At 39.5% G+C, this 19,478-nt stretch overlaps 1 protein-coding gene across 2 annotated transcripts in view; it reads left to right on the plus strand.

Moving 5' to 3' along the window:
- The window catches only part of NAV3 (neuron navigator 3), a 271,050-nt gene extending 251,864 nt beyond the window's left edge, over positions 1 to 19,186 (plus strand). For both annotated transcript variants that reach the window (XM_059815937.1, XM_059815938.1), the window contains 12 exons: positions 407 to 560; positions 3,520 to 3,694; positions 7,127 to 7,224; positions 7,889 to 7,984; positions 8,292 to 8,460; positions 9,207 to 9,442; positions 11,366 to 11,520; positions 12,446 to 12,517; positions 12,948 to 13,144; positions 13,794 to 13,912; positions 16,657 to 16,860; positions 19,041 to 19,186. In XM_059815937.1, the coding sequence (XP_059671920.1) occupies positions 407 to 560; positions 3,520 to 3,694; positions 7,127 to 7,224; positions 7,889 to 7,984; positions 8,292 to 8,460; positions 9,207 to 9,442; positions 11,366 to 11,520; positions 12,446 to 12,517; positions 12,948 to 13,144; positions 13,794 to 13,912; positions 16,657 to 16,860; positions 19,041 to 19,160 (1,795 nt within the window). In that variant the 3' untranslated portion in view covers positions 19,161 to 19,186. The remainder of the gene's footprint in view (positions 1 to 406; positions 561 to 3,519; positions 3,695 to 7,126; positions 7,225 to 7,888; positions 7,985 to 8,291; positions 8,461 to 9,206; positions 9,443 to 11,365; positions 11,521 to 12,445; positions 12,518 to 12,947; positions 13,145 to 13,793; positions 13,913 to 16,656; positions 16,861 to 19,040) is intronic.
- The last annotated feature ends 292 nt before the right edge of the window (positions 19,187 to 19,478 follow it).

Genomic DNA, 19,478 nt, shown 5'->3' on the forward strand with positions numbered 1-19,478 from the left:
TACAGTTTAATCAGCATACCTCAGTTCTGACTATTGCTACTTACAAAAATCACAACCTTTGCACCAAAGAAATGATGCCGATATAAAATCAAATTAAAACCAATGGGTGATACACACTCAAAAAAAGGATTTCTGAAAAGTTTTTAACAATTTTTTTTTTCACCATAGTGAGCTATCTAACTAACCAGGAAAGGTATAAAGCAAGCTGATCATTTCATCTGGAGAGGGCTTTTTTCCTTTTTTAATTTGCAATTTGAGCCTTTTCATGTTTCTTTGATAAGATTCTTTCTTCACTCATAGGTTTCACCAGCAGTAAGCATTTTCTGTACTTTGATATTTAGTAATGACAGTGCTTTGGGGGGAGAACCTTCCTTTAATCTCGTGCCTGTTTCCTGCTCCTCTTTAGGATCTGTGAGTGCACAGAGGCAGAGGCTGAAATTATTCTTCAGCTAAAGAGTGAGCTGAGGGAGAAAGAGCTAAAATTAACGGACATTCGTCTTGAAGCCCTCAGCTCTGCACACCATCTGGATCAGATTCGGGAAGCCATGAACCGCATGCAGGTCAGTGCAGTAGCTTAAGTGTTGACAGGGGTGCACACCAAAGGTATGCCTGGTGTATTTCCTTTCCCAGGACTTTGTTTCAGGTACCAAAAAACTGTCTATACAAAGTAAACTGCTAGATTGACAGTACTTCCAAAGGATGGGTATGATAAGTATTCACCTTATAACAATGATATTCTTTAGCATTTCCATTAATAGCTAAAATGTGTTTAAGAGATACGGAAGGACACAAAATCCCTGCCCAAAGGATATTTGTTATCTAAACCCTATTACTGGGGAAAGCAACATGACAGACAAGCAGATCAAGAAGTCATTTCTACAGAGCTTTAAATCCTTGGGCTGGGGTGGGGGAGCAGGGTTATATGTGCATACTTTCTCATAATTTCTGATTCCTAATCCAGTCATGGCTTGCCAAAGCAAAGAATGTAAAATTGAACTAAATTATTGTATTCAGCATCACTAAAATTTCACTACATTATTTTGTGACACTGCTCCAAATCCTTCCCGAACACATTTTTCATCAGAAGATGTTCCCTTTCATGAGGCTGAAAGGATACAGAAAGAATAGCAGTGTTCTTCAGTGGAGCATGGAGCTTTATGGGACTCAGCTCTGTTGCCGACATAGAAGTGTCTAGTATCACGTTTGGTGCCCTAAAGGATCTACATCTGCACAGTACGACATAATTCCTTCAGTAGATCTGGGCCCTTCTGGAACGACAGATGAGATACCTAGGACATCCCTGAAGGCACTGTAAACCTGTATTTGGGAAACAGAATCAAGGCCATGGGGTGGGGATTCAGGTTGAGACAAGGACAGCTACATTTAAATGTCTAGGTATGAGCGAGGTGATTAACTCCTGTTGGAGTCAATTGAGTTTTAGTCCTGCAGTAGTGGGGCCTAGACAGTAATCCTAAAATCATCCTAAGATAGGTACAGAGGTTGAAATTGAGTTGTTTGAGCATAGGCACCTATTACCATTTGAATGGCCTCGGGTATTTGCATCTGCACAGGACTTGTAGGTTCAGCATTCTACCCATGGAAGACCATGTTTACAATGACACTGGAAACCCACATTTACACAGCTGAATCCAGCCCCAGTGGCTTGTCAGCTGAATTGCTCTGTGCTGGGTGCTTAGGTCACGTGCACCTGTAGGCACTTTTTTGTAGATGTCCACAGTGGCTGATGTCATAACTACCACATTTGGTGTGCTTGCTGGCTTTTCTAGATGTCTTTGTTTATACCATGCCTATAGCAGTCTCAGCCACACTTTTAAACATCTATGGTACCCGCCATCCTCCCAGGTGCTCACACCACTAGGCGACAACATTGCTATGGGTTATTTGGCTGAACTTCAATTAAGGGGAAGACTAATCAAGAACTGGTCCATAAATATGGGGTTTAATTGTCCAGACATAAGTAAAGCATTTAATCTGGAGCCACTAAAAAATTTTTAGGAACTGTAAAGGATAGAATACAGTTAATTTCAATAGTGGAGAACAGGACTTGAAGGCTTATCAGCTGATTACGGTCTTACACTGGGATATGAGTGCCTAAACCAGGTCAACTCCCCAGAGAGAGGAGTCTGCTTTAGTCACAGGCCTCCAAAGTTTGACTTTCGCCGAAGCTGGGCAGAGGCAGCTGTTGCTGGTAATCACCACTTTTGAAATTTTCCCAAAAGGACAGGCAGCCACCCTGGAGTTGCCAAACTCTGTGACATTTTGGAGAATTGCTGAGGATTGGTAAGAGGAAAAAGTAAGATTGGTGGGAATGGTATATGAATACTGTGTGTATTCAAAGCACCTTAGAAAACTAAAGCTCAGCTGAATGGAAGACTGCTAAGAGTTGTGTAACTAATCAGCATAAATTGCCAACTAAGTGGAGACTGTGTGACTCATTTCACCATAGTTCCTGATTTGAACCCCAGGCTAAACTGGTGCATCTATTACCTTCTGTCACTATTTTGCTGGTTTGTCCCTTCCCTTTCACCATTGCCTCACCTTTGCCTATATGATCTAATCTTTTTGTAGCTGTTGCAGGTTTTTTTGTGAAGTTATCCCGTATGTTTTTACTTGTATAATGTAGCTGAACAGCCTTCATAAAAGAATAGGACTTTTAGCAGAGTGTTAGTGAATGTGGAATTAAATTTGATGTGCAAAACCATCTGTAAGAATAAGCAGTTGCTTTGTACTGTGCTTCATGAAGCGACTGAAAGCTAGATTTAGCTGGTACCAGCCTGTTCTCAGGCTAAGTTGTCATTTTATTATTGTACATTCAATAATCACTTGGTACCACAGAGGATTTAGCTACAAAAATTCCTAGTTGTTCTGATTCATCTGTCACTGTATGTTTTCATCAAAGAGGGTTTGCTGGCCGTTATGTGAACAATCCCCTGTTTGAATGACCAAAAAGTCTTATCTGATAGCAAGAAGGGTTATGAAACTGTTAAACTATCAATTTCTAATTGCCCATTTTTAATTTCTTTTCTCTGTGAAGTTACTTCTTAAATTTTAAACTCAATGGCAGTAATAATTTTCTGTGACTTTAGAAACATTGACATGTCTAAGATTTTAACAATAACTTTCTCAACTGACTGTTACCTAAGGTATTTGACAATAAAAAGTAGCTTATAAAACTGGGCATAGCTGGGAAAATTATCACCATACTTGCATTATGGTAAACTGTACAATAAGCACAGAAGCTTGAAGCTTATGTTTTTTAGGAACTGTCTTGAGGCAAAAGCTAAAACAAGGTTATACGGTTTTTCCCTCCTCATTTCAGAAGTGAAGGCAATCCAGTTTTCACTGACTGGGTTATACTTCTGATATATAGTGCTACATACTGCTGTGAAAATGGTAAACCAGTTAGCTGGCAAACAGCAGGCACCAGGATAGCCACCCCCAGTGGTTTTCTGAAAGAATAACCACCTGTGCTTTTATGCTTGTTTCTTTTGAATACAGAATGAAATTGAGATACTAAAAGCTGAAAATGATCGTTTAAAGGCAGAGACTGGAAATACTGGAAAGCCCGCCCGGCCATCATCAGAGTCTTCAAGCAGCACATCATCTTCTTCATCACGGCAATCACTAGGACTTTCTCTGAACAATTTAAACATCACAGAATCTGTTACATCAGGTAAACATATTCTGGGCATATGCATGCCCAGCAGTTAGTAAGAATTTATGATTTTCACCTTCTTAATGGGCCATATATATGAAGCGGGCCTGAAAATTAAAACACCTTGTATCAGTCAGGTAAACATCAGATATACGTTCACTAATGGACATGAGGAAGAATGCTGGCAGTCATTTTTCTGAAAATGTAGCTTTTAGAAGGGTCTGAATAGTAGTAACTGATTGTTCATTATGTTTGCTTAGTTCCTAGCTATGTTACTAACTACCTAGTTGGTCATCTGACTACTCTTTGGTCATCTAGTTTACAATTTATTTGAAAAGGACAATATCTGTTGTAGTATACTAGACAACTATATATATATATTCTCTTATCCCTATGGGACAAATACGAGAATTGTACATTAAACTTTCTTTTTTTGTTTACAAATCTTTTATCATTCAGTTAGCTCCCTTAACTTCGTTTTGTATTTGCAGCTGGGGCAGGAGGTGGTCTCAGTTAGTTATCCCTTGCATTTTTTTAACGTGGTATAGCTAGTTAGCCTGTTGGACCAAATCACCATTTATCACAGGAGCCAAACCCTGCCTGCCTTATTAAGCACTCTCATTATCTTCTATGAATAAGAGAAAGCAAGCAGAACTTTGGTCCACATCCTGAACATTAACATTTGATTATTTTCCATGCCATAGAGTTTATGATAATAAGCCTTCTACACTTGTTTTGATAATGTAGCCAAGAAACAGAAGTGCTGTCCCTAACATTAGAATCAGGAGCAGAGCAGAAGCAAAGCAGTGCTCATTAACGCAGACTCCACAGAAAATATAATGCAGTCTCTGGAAGCAATAAAAATGTGGCTAATAATTGTAGAAAGAGTCTAGGCAAGAGTACAGCTGGGAGCATGCCAAACTGCCTGACTATAATTTGGATTGGCAGTTAGTCGTATTATCTTGCCAGTCATTGATTACATGGATATTTGAATATTTCTTCTGGTTAATGTCAGATTTTGAATGAAAATCAGTGTATTTTTTTATTTACATTCCAGCCTGCTTTTTTGCCAGGTTTAACTTTTAGGATGGATAAGCCTGAGCTGGGCCTCAGTGTACAACGAGGTGTTGCAAAAACAGGGAGAAAAAGGTTGACTATGGTTCCCACTCACACATTCGCACACATTAAAAAAAATAAAACCCGGAATATAATTTTTTTCAAAATGGTATTTGTAGAATCTCTTTCAAGAACAGCAGCTATTAGCCCTTTGTCACTTGGCTCTAACTCTGTCTAGATACAGGAATAAACATATTATAAGCTTTATATAATTTTCCGTGTTATTGGTTCTAAATGTTTTTCTAGCATGCAAAGTAATTACTTTTGGTTATAAGAAATTAAAGAAATAAGGGTGCCTAATGAGGAGTGGAGGATTTCAGTTGATTATGAATCCAGCCTTTTTGATCATTTTGTTGCCGTGCCAAAGAACTGGGAAGGGTGACAGCTTCCTACCAAGTCTTGTGGGATTTCTGTGGCAGCTGGAGTACTATTGAACAAAAGTCCCTGAGATATGGAGAGGTTAATCATGCTGGGGACTAAGCTGAGAGAGGTAACGAGGGCTTTGGCTCATCATATTAAAAAATGCTGTGGCACTTTCTGGGAGACCAGTGTCTCCGAATGACCGTGAGTCATCTGGAAATGACCAAAGTTATCCATTGCCAGTTCCTAAGGGTACAGCCATCTCCTCCAGACAGGTGTGAGTGGCAAGCTGGGGAGCAGGTCGGTGGTCACAGACACCCATATTTCAGTCAGTCACTGGAGTAAAGAGCAGCAAACAAGGACCAGTTCAAGACTCTGTACTGTCCGATGAAAAGAGCACAGACAAGAAGTGAGGCAGAGCCACCATAGTGCACCTAAGGAAGAGGCCTGGCAGGAGCTAATAAAAGCAGTTAGTACCACCATGGCATTAGATCTTCTTGGGCATCTTTTCAGCCCCTTATGTCAATGAGAGGGAGAGGTCTTAGTAGAACGTAGAATTTTTTCTAGCCACAGAGTGGTGCCTCATTCCTAAAGACTTACAGAAAAATGTATTTAAAAGGCTACATGAGGGTCATTTAGAGATCGAAAAATTTCACATTTTTCGGGGGGGATGAGATATATTGTGAATTACCCTCAGATGAACTATGACTTCATGGAAACTCTAAGATTTGTCAAATATGCTGAAATACAAGTGAAGTGAAACATTCAGTGTTGGTGGCACAGAAAAACTGGCTGCCTGGAACATAGTAAACATGGATTTGTTTGAGCTCACAACAAAAATGCTTCTTCATTCAACCAATAAAATAAAAAAAAATGACATCAGAATCTGATTTCTAGATCAGGATGTAAACGGTGAAACATTTTACATGAGAACTTATTTTTTAATACGTTCATTGAAGTCATATTCATAAGTCTTTTTGGTTTTGCTTTGAGCAAGTCACTGAATCTTACCAGACCTCATTTAATTTGAGTGAAATCTGACCTTGTGCAGACTATGACCTGAAGTCGATGCTTTTCTTCAATCACCACAATAAGAATAAGCAGGACTTAGGGTAGCGGATTACTGTGCTGGCCTTTGAAGAAAATGCAAATCCATAATATCTCCTAATTTGATAGTTAGTTTAAATGTCTAACAGTAAAATCTATGAGAGAACTTCTAGAGGAAGACAGCAGTTTTATGCCTTGAAATAAAGCGCTGGCTCAGTCTTCAGTAAGAAATAGATCCTTCTGCCTTCTCATCTTAGGAGTTAGTGAGGAGGTAGAAACAGAGGTACAGATCACTCTTTACCTCCAAGAAAATGAAACCTTTTCTTAGAGGAATGGCTGAACACAGAGTCCCATATTCTGGAGTAACACAAAGTGGTTTTCTAATGGATACTCTTTGTAAACTTGTATTGTGGGGGTGAAAAAGACTCTGTCCATGCCATGTGTACAGAAGGTAAAGAAATCAGCTGGAAAGAGAAATTAAATGCTATTTTACTGAGCAGCAAACATATCGGTGCAAGGATTTGTTGCTTTTCTCCTCACAGCATTCTAAAGGGTACAATGAGGCTCAAAGATATAAAATTAATTTAGGTTTTAAGTAACATTACTTTGTGGGCATATGGTAATTTTGAACAAGTTCCAAGAAGGAAAGCAAAGGCTAGAATTTATTTATTTATGGTTTCCCAATTAATTTCTACATGATTAAAGCTCCTAATATTGCTTCAAAAATTGACAAATTGTAACTTCTTTTCATCTCCAACAGAAAAGGTGAATTAGGAGTAAGTACCGATCAAAATGATTGCAAGTTGTTGTGATGGCAGCCTTTGTTTTTAACCAAGAAACCCTTTGAACAAATACTGAACTGGTGATATGAACATAACTGATCTGATTTGTCAGGCTGATCATTTTCCTTCCCTTCTTTTATTGCAGATATTTTGTTGGATGATGTCACTGATGGAGCACTCCACAAAGAAGGTCACAGCGTGAAAATTTTAGTCGCTATAAACAAGGGCTATAGTCGAGCCAAGGTAAGTTCATTACCCAAAGGTCTGGATGCAGAATTATAGCTCAGGCAAATCTTGCAGTATAGCAGCTCAACTTGTTTCAGTATTTTCAGCCAGGAACTGAAGGGAAATATCCTAAAGATAGCAGCTCTCTTCTTTGTCATCCATGCTCAATACAGTTAGGCACTCTCCATAGACTAATGTCATACGGCCTTCTTCTGCCTTTGTGGCAGCTCAGACACTACCAATTCTCAGTTTAATTAGTAGTAGGATGTTCTGGGACTTGATATCTCCATTTAAAAGTCATTATAAATTAGATCTATGCCTTGGACCCCTCAGGGTGCAACTATGAATATGCTGCTGAGGTAATCAATTTGGAATTGCATTGTCGTGTTTTCATGTTCTGTATTACAAAAAAATTGTAAATACAATGCAACTTTTATTTATATTCAGCTCTTTATAAATACAGATACAATCTAAGAGCAGAATAAGATACTGTATTTCCTTCCTTATAAAGATGTACCAAAGTAATATCATCTGCATCTATTTCTGGTGCAGAGGTTATTAACAAAGTTGTAACATCACATTCTAAATAATATTCTTTTTGTTCATTGGGAAAACTATGACTCTTCACAGAAAACTATGTGCCACCATTTTTAGTCCAGTTTCCAAAAATCTCTCTTTACAGGATCAAAAAACACATGCGTATCTGATAGGATCAATTGGAGTCAGCGGAAAAACAAAATGGGACGTTTTAGATGGTGTAATCAGACGTCTCTTTAAGGTAAGACAGTGAAAAATTAGCTCAAGTATTAATTCCATTTTCTTTTTCACTTAAGAAAAACTTGTACTCTTTGGGTTGTCTTGCCAAGATTTTCTTTGTTTTGGTTTTTGATGTATAGCTAACATGACTATTAAACTTTATTCTTAATGTTGCTGTTCTTTTTTCATGTTTGTAGGCAGTTCTCTATTGAATGTGACTGCCAGAATCTCCTTGTCAAGTGACTTCACCTGTACCAGAATATTTTCCAAACTGCTTTCGTTCAATAACCATTTTTATTTTTACATCTTATGTTTTCATATCATTTCAGGAATATGTTTTCCGAGTGGATCCGACTACTAGCCTGGGTTTAAGCTCTGACTGCATTGCTAGCTATTGTATAGGGGATGTAATTAGAGCCCACAGCCTAGAAGTGCCTGAACTGCTGCCTTGTGGATATCTGGTTGGAGATAATAATGTCATCACTGTGAACCTGAAAGGTAAAACGCCAAGAATATTTTTGCAGATACTATAGAGTTCTTCACTGTAGTCCTCAATCCCTTCATATTTTTTTCCTTACAACTGACCTTTCTGTATTTTGTCTCTAGTTCAGGGACTCATCTATCACATAAACTCTCTGTATGACATTGTACAATACCTAACACAGTGGGGCATTTTGAGGCAAATCTAAGAATATCTCTGTCCTTCTCTGCCTGACTGCCAAATCACAGCAAAGTACAAAATTCTGAATAGTGGCAAAAAAACCCAGCCGCAGAACAGAGATTATGATGAGAAATACTTATGCCTTACCCAGTTCTGCAGGAAGAATTTGATACATTTCATAAGCTGTAGGGATTTGTTATTGGAGGGGAGGGGGGCCTTCAGAAGAACTATACATTGATGTGACAACCCATAACCCCTGTGGCTATCACTTTGACCTTTTTTTTGTCATGGTTGCCTGCAGTGTCTGAAACATACATCTTTGCCTCACTGAGCCTTCTCTTTACATTTACTTTGATTTCATCTCTCCCACCCATCTTCTCCCACTACCACTGTTTAATTTTTTGGCCCTGTGGAAGGATATAAGCACTGCCACAGTAATGAAGCCTGTGATAGGAATTCAGTGTAGATGGAAGTATCTTACCTTGCTTTGAGCATAGCACCGATGCCATCAGGTGCTGGGCCAAACCTATACCTACCTTCGCAAGGATGAAGACAGGCCATTTTTCTTTTCTTTTGTTCCCAGGAGTGGAAGAAAACAGTTTGGACAGTTTTGTGTTTGACACATTAATTCCTAAGCCAATTACCCAACGGTACTTTAATTTACTGATGGAGCATCGCAGAATTATTCTGTCGGGACCCAGTGGCACGGGAAAGACCTATTTAGCTAACAGACTGGCTGAGTATATTATAACTAAATCTGGCAGAAAAAAAACTGAGGAGGCAATTGCAACTTTTAATGTAGATCACAAGTCAAGCAAGGTAAGTTACAGATGAAAAGATAACCTATTGCCCAATTTGTAGTGATGATGCATAGCAGATCCTATTAATTGGCATACTGTTTTGTTGCTCAGTTAGCATTTTTTCCTGCAAGAATTCAGTCTGCAATCCCATGAGGAACAGGGACCAGATCTTTCTGTTCTAAACAAACCATTGAAGACTGTGAAGGAAGTCTGAATTTTCCCTCACTTGTGGAAACTAACCTTAAGGATAGCTGCAGAATCAAATTCCCATATAAATTAAATTCTTAGAGTGTCTAATTCCTTTGTCAGAAAGGTTGGCTATATAGCAATACTAGTCTAACTTGATTTTTTATAGTGATAATAGCAGTCTATTGTTAGCCAAGATTTCAGAATGGGGATTTTTAATTACTGTTTTTGGGTTCAGCTTCTTAATCAGCACTGGATAAATACAGCTGCTGCCACGGCTTCTGGCCTGTATCGGTCAGGAAGTTGACCATGCTAAAACTGCCTCATGCATCATGTCACATTCACAGTGATTTACATCATAGCTCAGATTATCAAGCTTCTAACATGACTACTGTGCTAGCCACAGATAATACTATTCACTTGCTGTCCTAAATTGGGTATACGCCTAACTTGGTACCCAGGGAAAAGAAAATGAAAGGTTTTGCCCAGAGCTTTCTGATTTGCACAGAACATAATGAATGTTAGCATAATATAAGAAGGAAGAACATACAGATCCCAAAGGGGCGAGAGGACCATTCCAGCAAAAGCACCGCTTTTCACTGTCTTTATACAGAGGATTTGTGATGCCATTTACTTTGGCAGGGGATATGTTTATGTTTTATTGTTATACCGTATACATTTATAATGAAAATTGTCCTACAAAAGAGCAAGCTTTTGGATTTCTGGTAAATTGCTTGTTGTATGAATTTTTTCATTGGGTTTTTTGCCTTTGTTCCTGTTAAGATTTATATAGAACTTTGGAGTTTGTAGTAAAAAAGAAAAAACAACATTGTCAAATACCAAGTGTGTTTGAATAATACAGATGGTGCTATTCCATGGAAGAAACCCATGATGTTCCCCTAGAGACACCTGATCATAAAAAGCCAAACAAAAATCTTTTTTGAAATAAAAAAAGATTGCATGTTCCTATTAAAGAAGAAAAGATTCTGCTATCCCTGATCCAGAAAGTAAAACAGCAATAGGAACTTTGTCCATAATACTGAGTATTACCAACACTGACAAAATTAGATACCTCTGGAGATACAGCTGTAAAACTTGACTAGCCCAGACCCTCAAGGGCAACAAAGTGTTGAGAAAAATATGAAATGTTTTTATTACAGAAAGTTCTCTTTTACTCCAGCACTAAACGGCAGTCAGAGAGATCGCTGACAGAAAAAAATAATTTACACCACAAATTTTGTTATGAGTTGTGATATAATATCCCTAAAAGGTCAAACAGATTTTCAGTGAGATTGGTGAAAGGAGATATCTGAAGGAGCAGTTCAATATGCCTAAACTGTGTGAAAATTTGGTGGGGGTTTTTTGGTATATAAATGTGGCATTCATAAGAATGGAAGTCCAATAATTAATGTGGGTATCTCAGCCCATTGGAAATAGCATATTTTATTACAACCTAATTTCCTCTGGAGAGAAGATATTTTATCAGCAGGTTTCTAAAGAACATATCCACCAAATAGAAATATGTACGCTTCAGTCACTTGCCTTATGTTTAGAGCCTTTGTTTTTCCTAGCATGTGGCTTCAGTGTCGCCCTAAGAAGCAGGTCTTCCTGCATGTGCTGACCCAGCTGAATGATCCACAGTGGGGAAACTCTGTAGCAGCCTCTTTATCTTTCTGAAAATCTTTTCCACTGAAATTACATCTATGGTCTAATTGGGTTAATCTTTTCTGGGTTTTTTTTATTAATTCTGTTGAAGGATCTGCGACAATACCTAGCAAACCTAGCTGAGCAATGCAGTGCTGACAACAATGGTGCTGACCTCCCTGTGGTCATAATTCTTGATAACCTCCACCACATCAGTTCACTAAGTGACATCTTCAATGGTTTCCTCAACTGTAAATATAATAAATGGTAGGTAGTAGCTCTTCTTTCCCCATTCACACACCTTTTGCAATTAAACAGTAAAAGCTGTTTGTTATTTTGCAAAATAAAATGCCCCAGTGGAAACTTAGCCTCCCACAGGCTGTCAGCAAAGCCCTTATGTGCTTGAATAATTTTAACCCCCTTCAGCCAAGTACTTAGGTGTCTGCTTAACTTTATTTATATGACTCCCATGCATCTCAGTGAGATGTAAACGTACCACAGAATTTAAGAATGTTCTAAAATGCTTGACTGAATTAGGATCTTATTCCTTTCACGATGTCCAGTGACACAAGCTCATAAGTACCATGAGAACAGCTTATGGGAGAGTAAGAAGAAATGCACTTTATAATAGCGGAATTTGGGATATGTGTGAACCCACAAACCATGCCATGCAGAAGCAGCTGTATATCTGGCGGACTTGCACTTCCTAAGTTTTCCTGTAGCAGTGCAGAACTATGAAGTTTGCTGGCTGTCCTTTATTGCCAGGCAAGAATAAAAATAATGTTTCCTGGAATTTTTACTGGCCTATAACATTGGCTATTTCTGCTGTAAAAGTGCCATCACAGAGGCTTCCCTTCCTAAAATCACTGCATGCTATGTCGTACTCATGAGATTCACTGGCTTCTGAAATTAAAACTCTAAGCCTACTGCAAAATTATGAGGTACATGAGGACAGGGTTGCCTCATTTATTTCTTTATTACAGATAAGTACTAGTAAACTACAAATGTGCAGAGAGGGAAATCATAGGAGAATAAACATTAAAAAAGCGCACCTCAGCAATGTTTTTGATCTAAAACTACAATACATCCAGAGTCTTTTAAAATTGGCCTAGTGCAGATAAGAAGAAAGAATATTTCCCGAATGTCTGAATGGATTCTCCCTCAAATGAACCTACAACTTTTCTCTTTTCAGTCCCTATATTATTGGAACCATGAACCAGGGAGTTTCTTCTTCACCAAATCTGGAGCTGCATCACAATTTCAGGTACATTCACTCTGTATTTACTAGGGCTGTGTTTGCACAACTCCATGCTTCTCAGCCCAGTTCTTCGACAAACATTGATCTTGTTTCTCGTCACAGCAAAGTGTGCTTCTGCATCTCTTCCGTATTGGTGGGTCTCCAAATGGTGTTGGGGAACGGTGAAAGAAATACGGTGTTTTCCAGCACCTCTGGCAAGACCCTGAAGACGATTGCATTCTTGCATTCCATTTGTCTTCAGCATTGTCTTGAATTCCTGCTGAAACCTCTAATGATTGTGTTGTAGCAGTGGGCAATAACGTGGTTTATTAGAGCAGTTTTATACTTGCTGACTAATGAGACTCAGAAGCTTATGACATTACCTTCTTCTATATGTTTAAGAGGAAATGATGCATTTGCTGTTCATTGCTGCTTGACATTTATCCTTTCTACCCAGGTGGGTGCTTTGTGCTAATCACACAGAGCCTGTTAAAGGTTTCTTGGGCAGATATCTGAGAAGGAAACTGATTGAGACTGAAATAGAAAGGAACATACGCAATAATGAGCTCATCAAAATCATTGACTGGATCCCCAAAACATGGCATCATCTCAACAGCTTCCTAGAAACACACAGCTCTTCAGATGTAACCATTGGTGAGTTCATTGGTGGAGTGGTTTGAAATAAGGATGCAGGCTGAGCATTTTAGAGATTTGGGAAGGATGTATTACCTTTTTAAAAGTTGTCATCTCTCAATGGGAAGTGCAACATCAGTGTGGGGAATTTGTCTAGTTGCCAGCAAGACTGAAATGAAAATGGAAGGTTTAATGAGAGAGTATGTATTTCCTGATATTTCTGCCTTGGTTGCTAAAGACTTTCAAGTAAATGATGATAATTTTAAAAAGTTAAATTTACAAAAAATTACCTCAATAGCATCTTCCCTAAGCTTATATTTTCCCTACTTTCACACTGCAGTATAATTACAGCAATAAAAACACTTGGATAGTCAGTTCAGCGAACTATCAGGTGGGAGATAGACATGTGGAACAGCTATGTTAGCAAAGAAGTCATCCTTTTACATAGCTTTGCCTGTAAAACTTGTAAGTGTTCATCAAGCCCTAGAATTGGATAAAAAGACACTAGTTCATTTTTAGTAACAGGAGACTGATAGCTCCCTTACCGTAGTCCTGTATTAGTGTTGTCTTCACTTGAGTTTGCTCCAATACTACTTTTTTAATTCTGTCAAGATTATTTTTAGTGTGTTCCCTGGTTCTACATTTTTTAATACACAACCTGACTTCTCAGGTCCCCGCCTCTTCCTCCCTTGCCCTATGGATGTTGATGGCTCCAGAGTGTGGTTCACAGACCTCTGGAACTATTCGCTGGTGCCGTATCTTCTGGAAGCTGTGAGAGAAGGACTTCAGGTATGTCATTTGTTTCCCAGCAATTTTTTTTTAATTAGTTTCATAGACTTTCTCCAAGCTACTTTTAATCAATGCATCTAAGTATGAATGCTGTTGCATTTGCAAAAAGAAAATCTGTGGAGGGATTATAGAAATCAGCCTTGAACTCCTTTTGACCTCCTCTTACCCTGATGTATAATTTGACTTTGTCTCCTCCAGCACTGGCATATCTTGTATTTTACGAAGAGTTTCTCCTCTGTGACTGGAGGAAGGTTCTTCTTTTTCCACTGTTTAAAGAGTTCACAGCAATACTAAATAAGGCTCAGATTGCCTCCCTGAGTCAAGGCAGTCTCAGCATACCCCCACATGGAAGAGTTAATAGCCCTTACACTGGTGCAAGAAAATAGCTTTGGTCTGCATAATCCTCTCTCACCTACGTACACATGCAGGCACACAGGCTTGTGGAGGAAAGCTTGTGAACAAGGTTATTTTCACCATTCAGAAAAAAAAAACCAAACCACAACACGTTTGCTCGCCTTATCTAACCAGATTGCGATAATTTACTCTTCGGCCCTGCTGAACATGAGGGTCTGTCCCTTTTTGCCCTTGTATTTTGCACCCCTGCTTGCATTTCCCATAGTTCTATTTCTCCTTTTCTCTTTCTCTGTATGGGCTAAGGTTTCCTCCTGACTGTAATTGTCATTGTGGGTGACAGTGACATCAGATCAGTGCCTCACTGTCCCCTCCATCCCACCCTTTCCAGAGCTAGGTGTTAGCAGCAGTTCCATTGACTGATACTGAACTAGTAATGTTTCTTCTACTTTAATAGAAAGAGGGCTACAAACAGATTTGCTGTAGATAGCACTGTAAACTGTCTCATATAGGTTAAGATTTCAGACCATTCCACAACTTTGAAGCAAACCTAAATCTTGAAATTAATTGAGACATATTCTTTTTTTTTCATTCTTTGTTTGGCTTTCTCCCTTTTCCTTTTTCTTTTATGCACTGCAATTCTATGACCTCTGAAAAGACATTTTGTGGAAAGGCAGTTTTTTGCCACACCTAAAACTAAAAGAAATTAATGCACAGTGCAGAGGGGATTGTTATGGACTAGTCAAAGAACTGTGTAAGCAGCTGCAATTTCTTTATCACCTTGTACTGACATAGTGACATACTGATGCGATGGAAGTTTAGAATATTGCCTGTTGAATATCTCATGCTTTCCTAAAACTGCTTACCTCTCTGGGAATTACAGAGTGTTTATGCCTTGTGCAAAAAACTGCCAAACATCTGATAGAACAGCCACAGTGAGATTAACAGCTCTTGCTTAGACCAGCTATAAAAATGCAGTGATATTCTTCATGCTCCTATTTTCCCAAGTATACAGGGTACCTACTTAAATGAAAACTTCAATTCTGGAGCAGAAGATGGCAGCATATAGAAGAAAATGTGTTGTTTCATGAACCGTTCCAATTTTTAGCTGCTTCGGATGGCTTCCATAAAATAACATTATTATTAATAAACAGAAATCTTTTATATGATATAATTAGATGTTCCTGGAACCAAGGACGGGTAGAAAATGCCCTTCTAGCCTGGTACTTTGCAAACTCATTTGTCAGACACAGAATTTATAGGCATTGCTCCAGATTTCAGAAAAGATTTAATCGCTGTTAATCTCAGATGGGGGGAAGTGCTGCCTGGAGTTAGCCTGCTACCTCCCCAAGAAACATTTCCTCTTGGCTTATTTATGCTTATTTTAGCAGCCTAGCCTCTGTGTAGGGCAGAAGAAGTCTGAGTATTTCTGTGCATAATATAGGGAACTTGGCTGCCTAACCTGGAGCTCTGGATTCAGCAAGTGCCTGGGAGCAGGTGTTGCAGTGATAAGCACAACTCATCTCTCTGGCTTTAGCACTAAAATCCTTCACTGTTTTACTCCCTTTAGGAGTGCAGCCCACCTAAATGCTCCATGAGTGTATGCCCTGACAATATTATGCCGCTCCTTGAATAGTGTGAGGCTGCTTGAGCTAGGAGATATCACAGAAAGCCCTGGTGACTGGCTCCCCATCCCAATGTGTCATTGTCACAGCTAGAGGAAATCTGTAAAGCAGCAACCAAGGGACTCTTGGTTAACATGTTGCTTGTGAACAGCAATGTGGGGAAGAGTGCATTTTAGCGAGGAAGCTGCCAGACCTCCTAAACTTACAATATTCTCATTCTTCCTTCCTCTGTCCTCCTTCCGGATTCATAAGCATTTTTGTGCTTCATGGTGGGGAAAACCTATCCTTTGTGAATTTCTGCTCTTAACCTTGTGAAAGATCTCAGACTTAAGGTGTGGGCAGATGTCTGCTTCTGCATCCCATTTTGCTAGAAGAGAACAACCTGTACTGGCACTTCCTAATTCACTTCAGACAAAATGCAATTAACTAGAATGTTTTAGATGGGTCTGAGTTAATTTCACTGATATGCCTTAAGCAAATTACTGAAAGGTCTCATTTCACACTGTATCAAAAACTTGTGGCTCCCACTGTTGCCTACAAGTATCACTAGTTATGGAGTGCTTCTCAACTTGCATCCACTCTGCGTATGGAAGGAGCATTAATGGAGATGAGGTCTTTTGAATGTCTTATCCTATCCGAGTGCTGAGCACGCTTCAAAGCAAACCACTTACTACAATGGTTTAGATGTTTTTGATGACTTTTGTCTGCTGTTACAACTGGTACTGAAAACTCTGTAGGATACTAACCTCTGTTATATCCATAATACAGATGTACGGTAAGAGGGCACCCTGGGAGGATCCCTCCAAGTGGGTAGCTGATACCTATCCATGGAGCTCTGCATCTCTACAGCATGAGTGGCCATCACTACTTCAGTTAAGACCAGAAGATGTTGGTTATGAAGGTTATGCATCAGCAAAGGAAGGAACAACTTCAAAGCATGTTCCACAGACTGATACAGAGGGGGATCCCTTGGTAAGATTTAAATTTTGGGGAAAAGGCTTTTCAGTATGCACTTTACTGTCACATGTTGAATTGTACACTGTACAGTAAAAAACTACTGTGTACCTTTTCCAAAATGGGCTTTTTAAGTGAATCCTACTATAATTTAGTAAAAAGATTGACAATAAAAGAAAAATCTAGCAGGAGGGCAGGTATCACCATCATGTTAATATGTCCCTAAATTGTTTGCATTTCCCATCTGCCCAGAAATGTATAACAGATAATGTTTGGGTACCACTCTTCAGCAAGTTATTAATCAGTTTGTTCTAAAATCACCTTTCCAGGTTGGGCAGTCCTTCATCTACATTCTACAAATGAAGGACTGAGAAACTCGCATTATCTAACTTGTCTATCATAGAGAATGTAGTGGAAATGCAAATTAGACAGCCACCTCCCATTCCTCAGAACATTTTGAGATAACTGATGACTGTGTAACAATCTTAATGTAAAAGGAATGCAAGTGTGGTGGCATTGAAAGATAAGAGGTTGATTTCTCTCAGTGCCGTGTATTGTTTTATTTAAATACGATCCGAGACGTTTGGGTTTACCATTGCCTCCTCTGATAAAGGACTATTAAATTGCATATATCAAGCTGCTATTCTTGTATAGTGCTTTCTCTGTAGACCGCCTTTATCACAATCCAAAATACCATTTTATAGAACTGTTCTTCTGGAATACAGGCAGCCCTTGGAAAAGGGAATTTCTCAGAGGAAAATGCATTTAACTCTTACCAGTGCTAAGAAAATGACTCCTCAGCCTCACTGAAGTGTTTGGTATCCAAAACCAGACCTTGCATCCTGAGGAAGTGTAGAAGATCACCTCATTTGATCCCCTGTCTCCCAGTCCATAAGCTTTGGGGTGATTGTTTGACCCTGTGATTTGGGCTGCCAGCGAGTGTATTGGCCAGGCTTCCAGCATGTATGCATCACCTCCACTAAGGTGAAAATACTTGGGCAGCTCAAATTCAGTGTCCTGTCACCCTTGCCTCCTGCACACTGTGATCGTATCTGTATTTGACTACTCAACAGAAGCTTGAAACTTGTGAATGGAGTGCTTGCCCCTGCCTCCGCTGGAGCTCATGGGGAGACAGACATCATGCTTGGGGAAACATTTCACATGCAGGCTGTACTGCACACCCTCCGCATGTATCCTGTATTCTCAAACATGGATACCTATTAAACCTTCAGCAAAAGCTACCTGATAGCATGGAAGGGTATTAAATGCTGTTCAATGCCTAGAGGAAACTTTACAAGCTGTGCAGATTGAAACCATAGAGATGTAAGGATTCCTGAGCAAACAGGAAAAAGGGGCTTAACACACAAATACACAAGAATACCTCTTTCTCTTTGGATTTTCATTGCCTGTTTTTTGTAATGGCAGTGTATTTGTTCCTTGGAAAACACTAAAGCAATGTCAACATAGCTTGCAGCCCTGAGCATACTGGCAGAAGCGGATGTTTTATAAATAAAATCCTGATCATTACACAGAGTTAGGCGTCAAGCATCCAAGTAATTTTCTGGGGCTTAATGCTGCTTTTTGATTATTTTTGAGATGGGCTTCAGGTTCTAATAATCCCCAAATTATGTGGGGGCTCTCCTCTCTTGGGTAGGAGGATCTGTTGCTGTTCCCCTGCTGAGGTCAGCCCCTTGACAGCAGATGGGACTCTTTTATGAAGCAGCTGGCCTCAGTCCACCCCTCTCTCGTGCCCTCCCCGTCTCTCTCTTGCAGAGGGGGTATGTTAGTGTGATTATGTTTTCAGTTGCTTTTCCAATATAGTGTGTGTATGCCATCCAAAAATTATCTGGAAGCTTGACTGTCTCCAAATACGGGCCCAGATGTCCAGCTGTGATATGGCTTCCTTCCCCTGCCGGTGTTGCAGCTGCAGCTGGTCTCACCCCTGAATTAAAGAGTTATCAGGCAGCTCCATTGTATCCCTCTTTGGACCTTTAAACTTCTATTTAAAGACCAGAAGGCAATGAAAAGGGTGCCAGGAGGAGTCGCTGACACCCTGCCCTTTCTGAAATCCTTTTGTATGGTCCCCTCAGCTATATACCAGCACGTCTCATACAGCAAGGGAGCTTAATTAAATTTTAACATGGTCACGGCAGCATTAAATGAGACAAGATTATGTAAACATTGCTTTTTTCTTTCAGATGAATATGCTAATGAGGCTTCAAGAGGCAGCCAACTATTCGAGCGCACAAAGCTGTGACAGTGATAGCACCAGCCACCACGATGACATTTTGGATTCGTCCCTTGAATCAACTCTCTGAAAGGGACAAACCTTGGTGGAGGATTATGGTAAAATCTGTTTCCACTAGACCACTGCCAGTATTAAAGCAGCACGCCGAGGTCCCTGAGTGAGAATGGTGTGGCGTAGGCAGGAGACCTAACTCTGCAAAGTCAGGAAGAAAAATTGAAGTGGAAAGCTTGAATTAGTTTAATTTCAAGGCATTTCAATACCTATGGAGCCAAGTGAGACTCCATTTGTCAACTGGAAAGGGCCCTAGACCAAGGGCATCTAAGCAGATTGCACACATGTTAGCCAAACTGGAAATTATTTTTTTTCCCTTTTCCTCTTTCTCTTTCTC

This window comes from Gavia stellata, chromosome 4 (assembly GCF_030936135.1).
Source record: "Gavia stellata isolate bGavSte3 chromosome 4, bGavSte3.hap2, whole genome shotgun sequence".
Taxonomy (NCBI): Eukaryota; Metazoa; Chordata; class Aves; order Gaviiformes; family Gaviidae; genus Gavia; species Gavia stellata.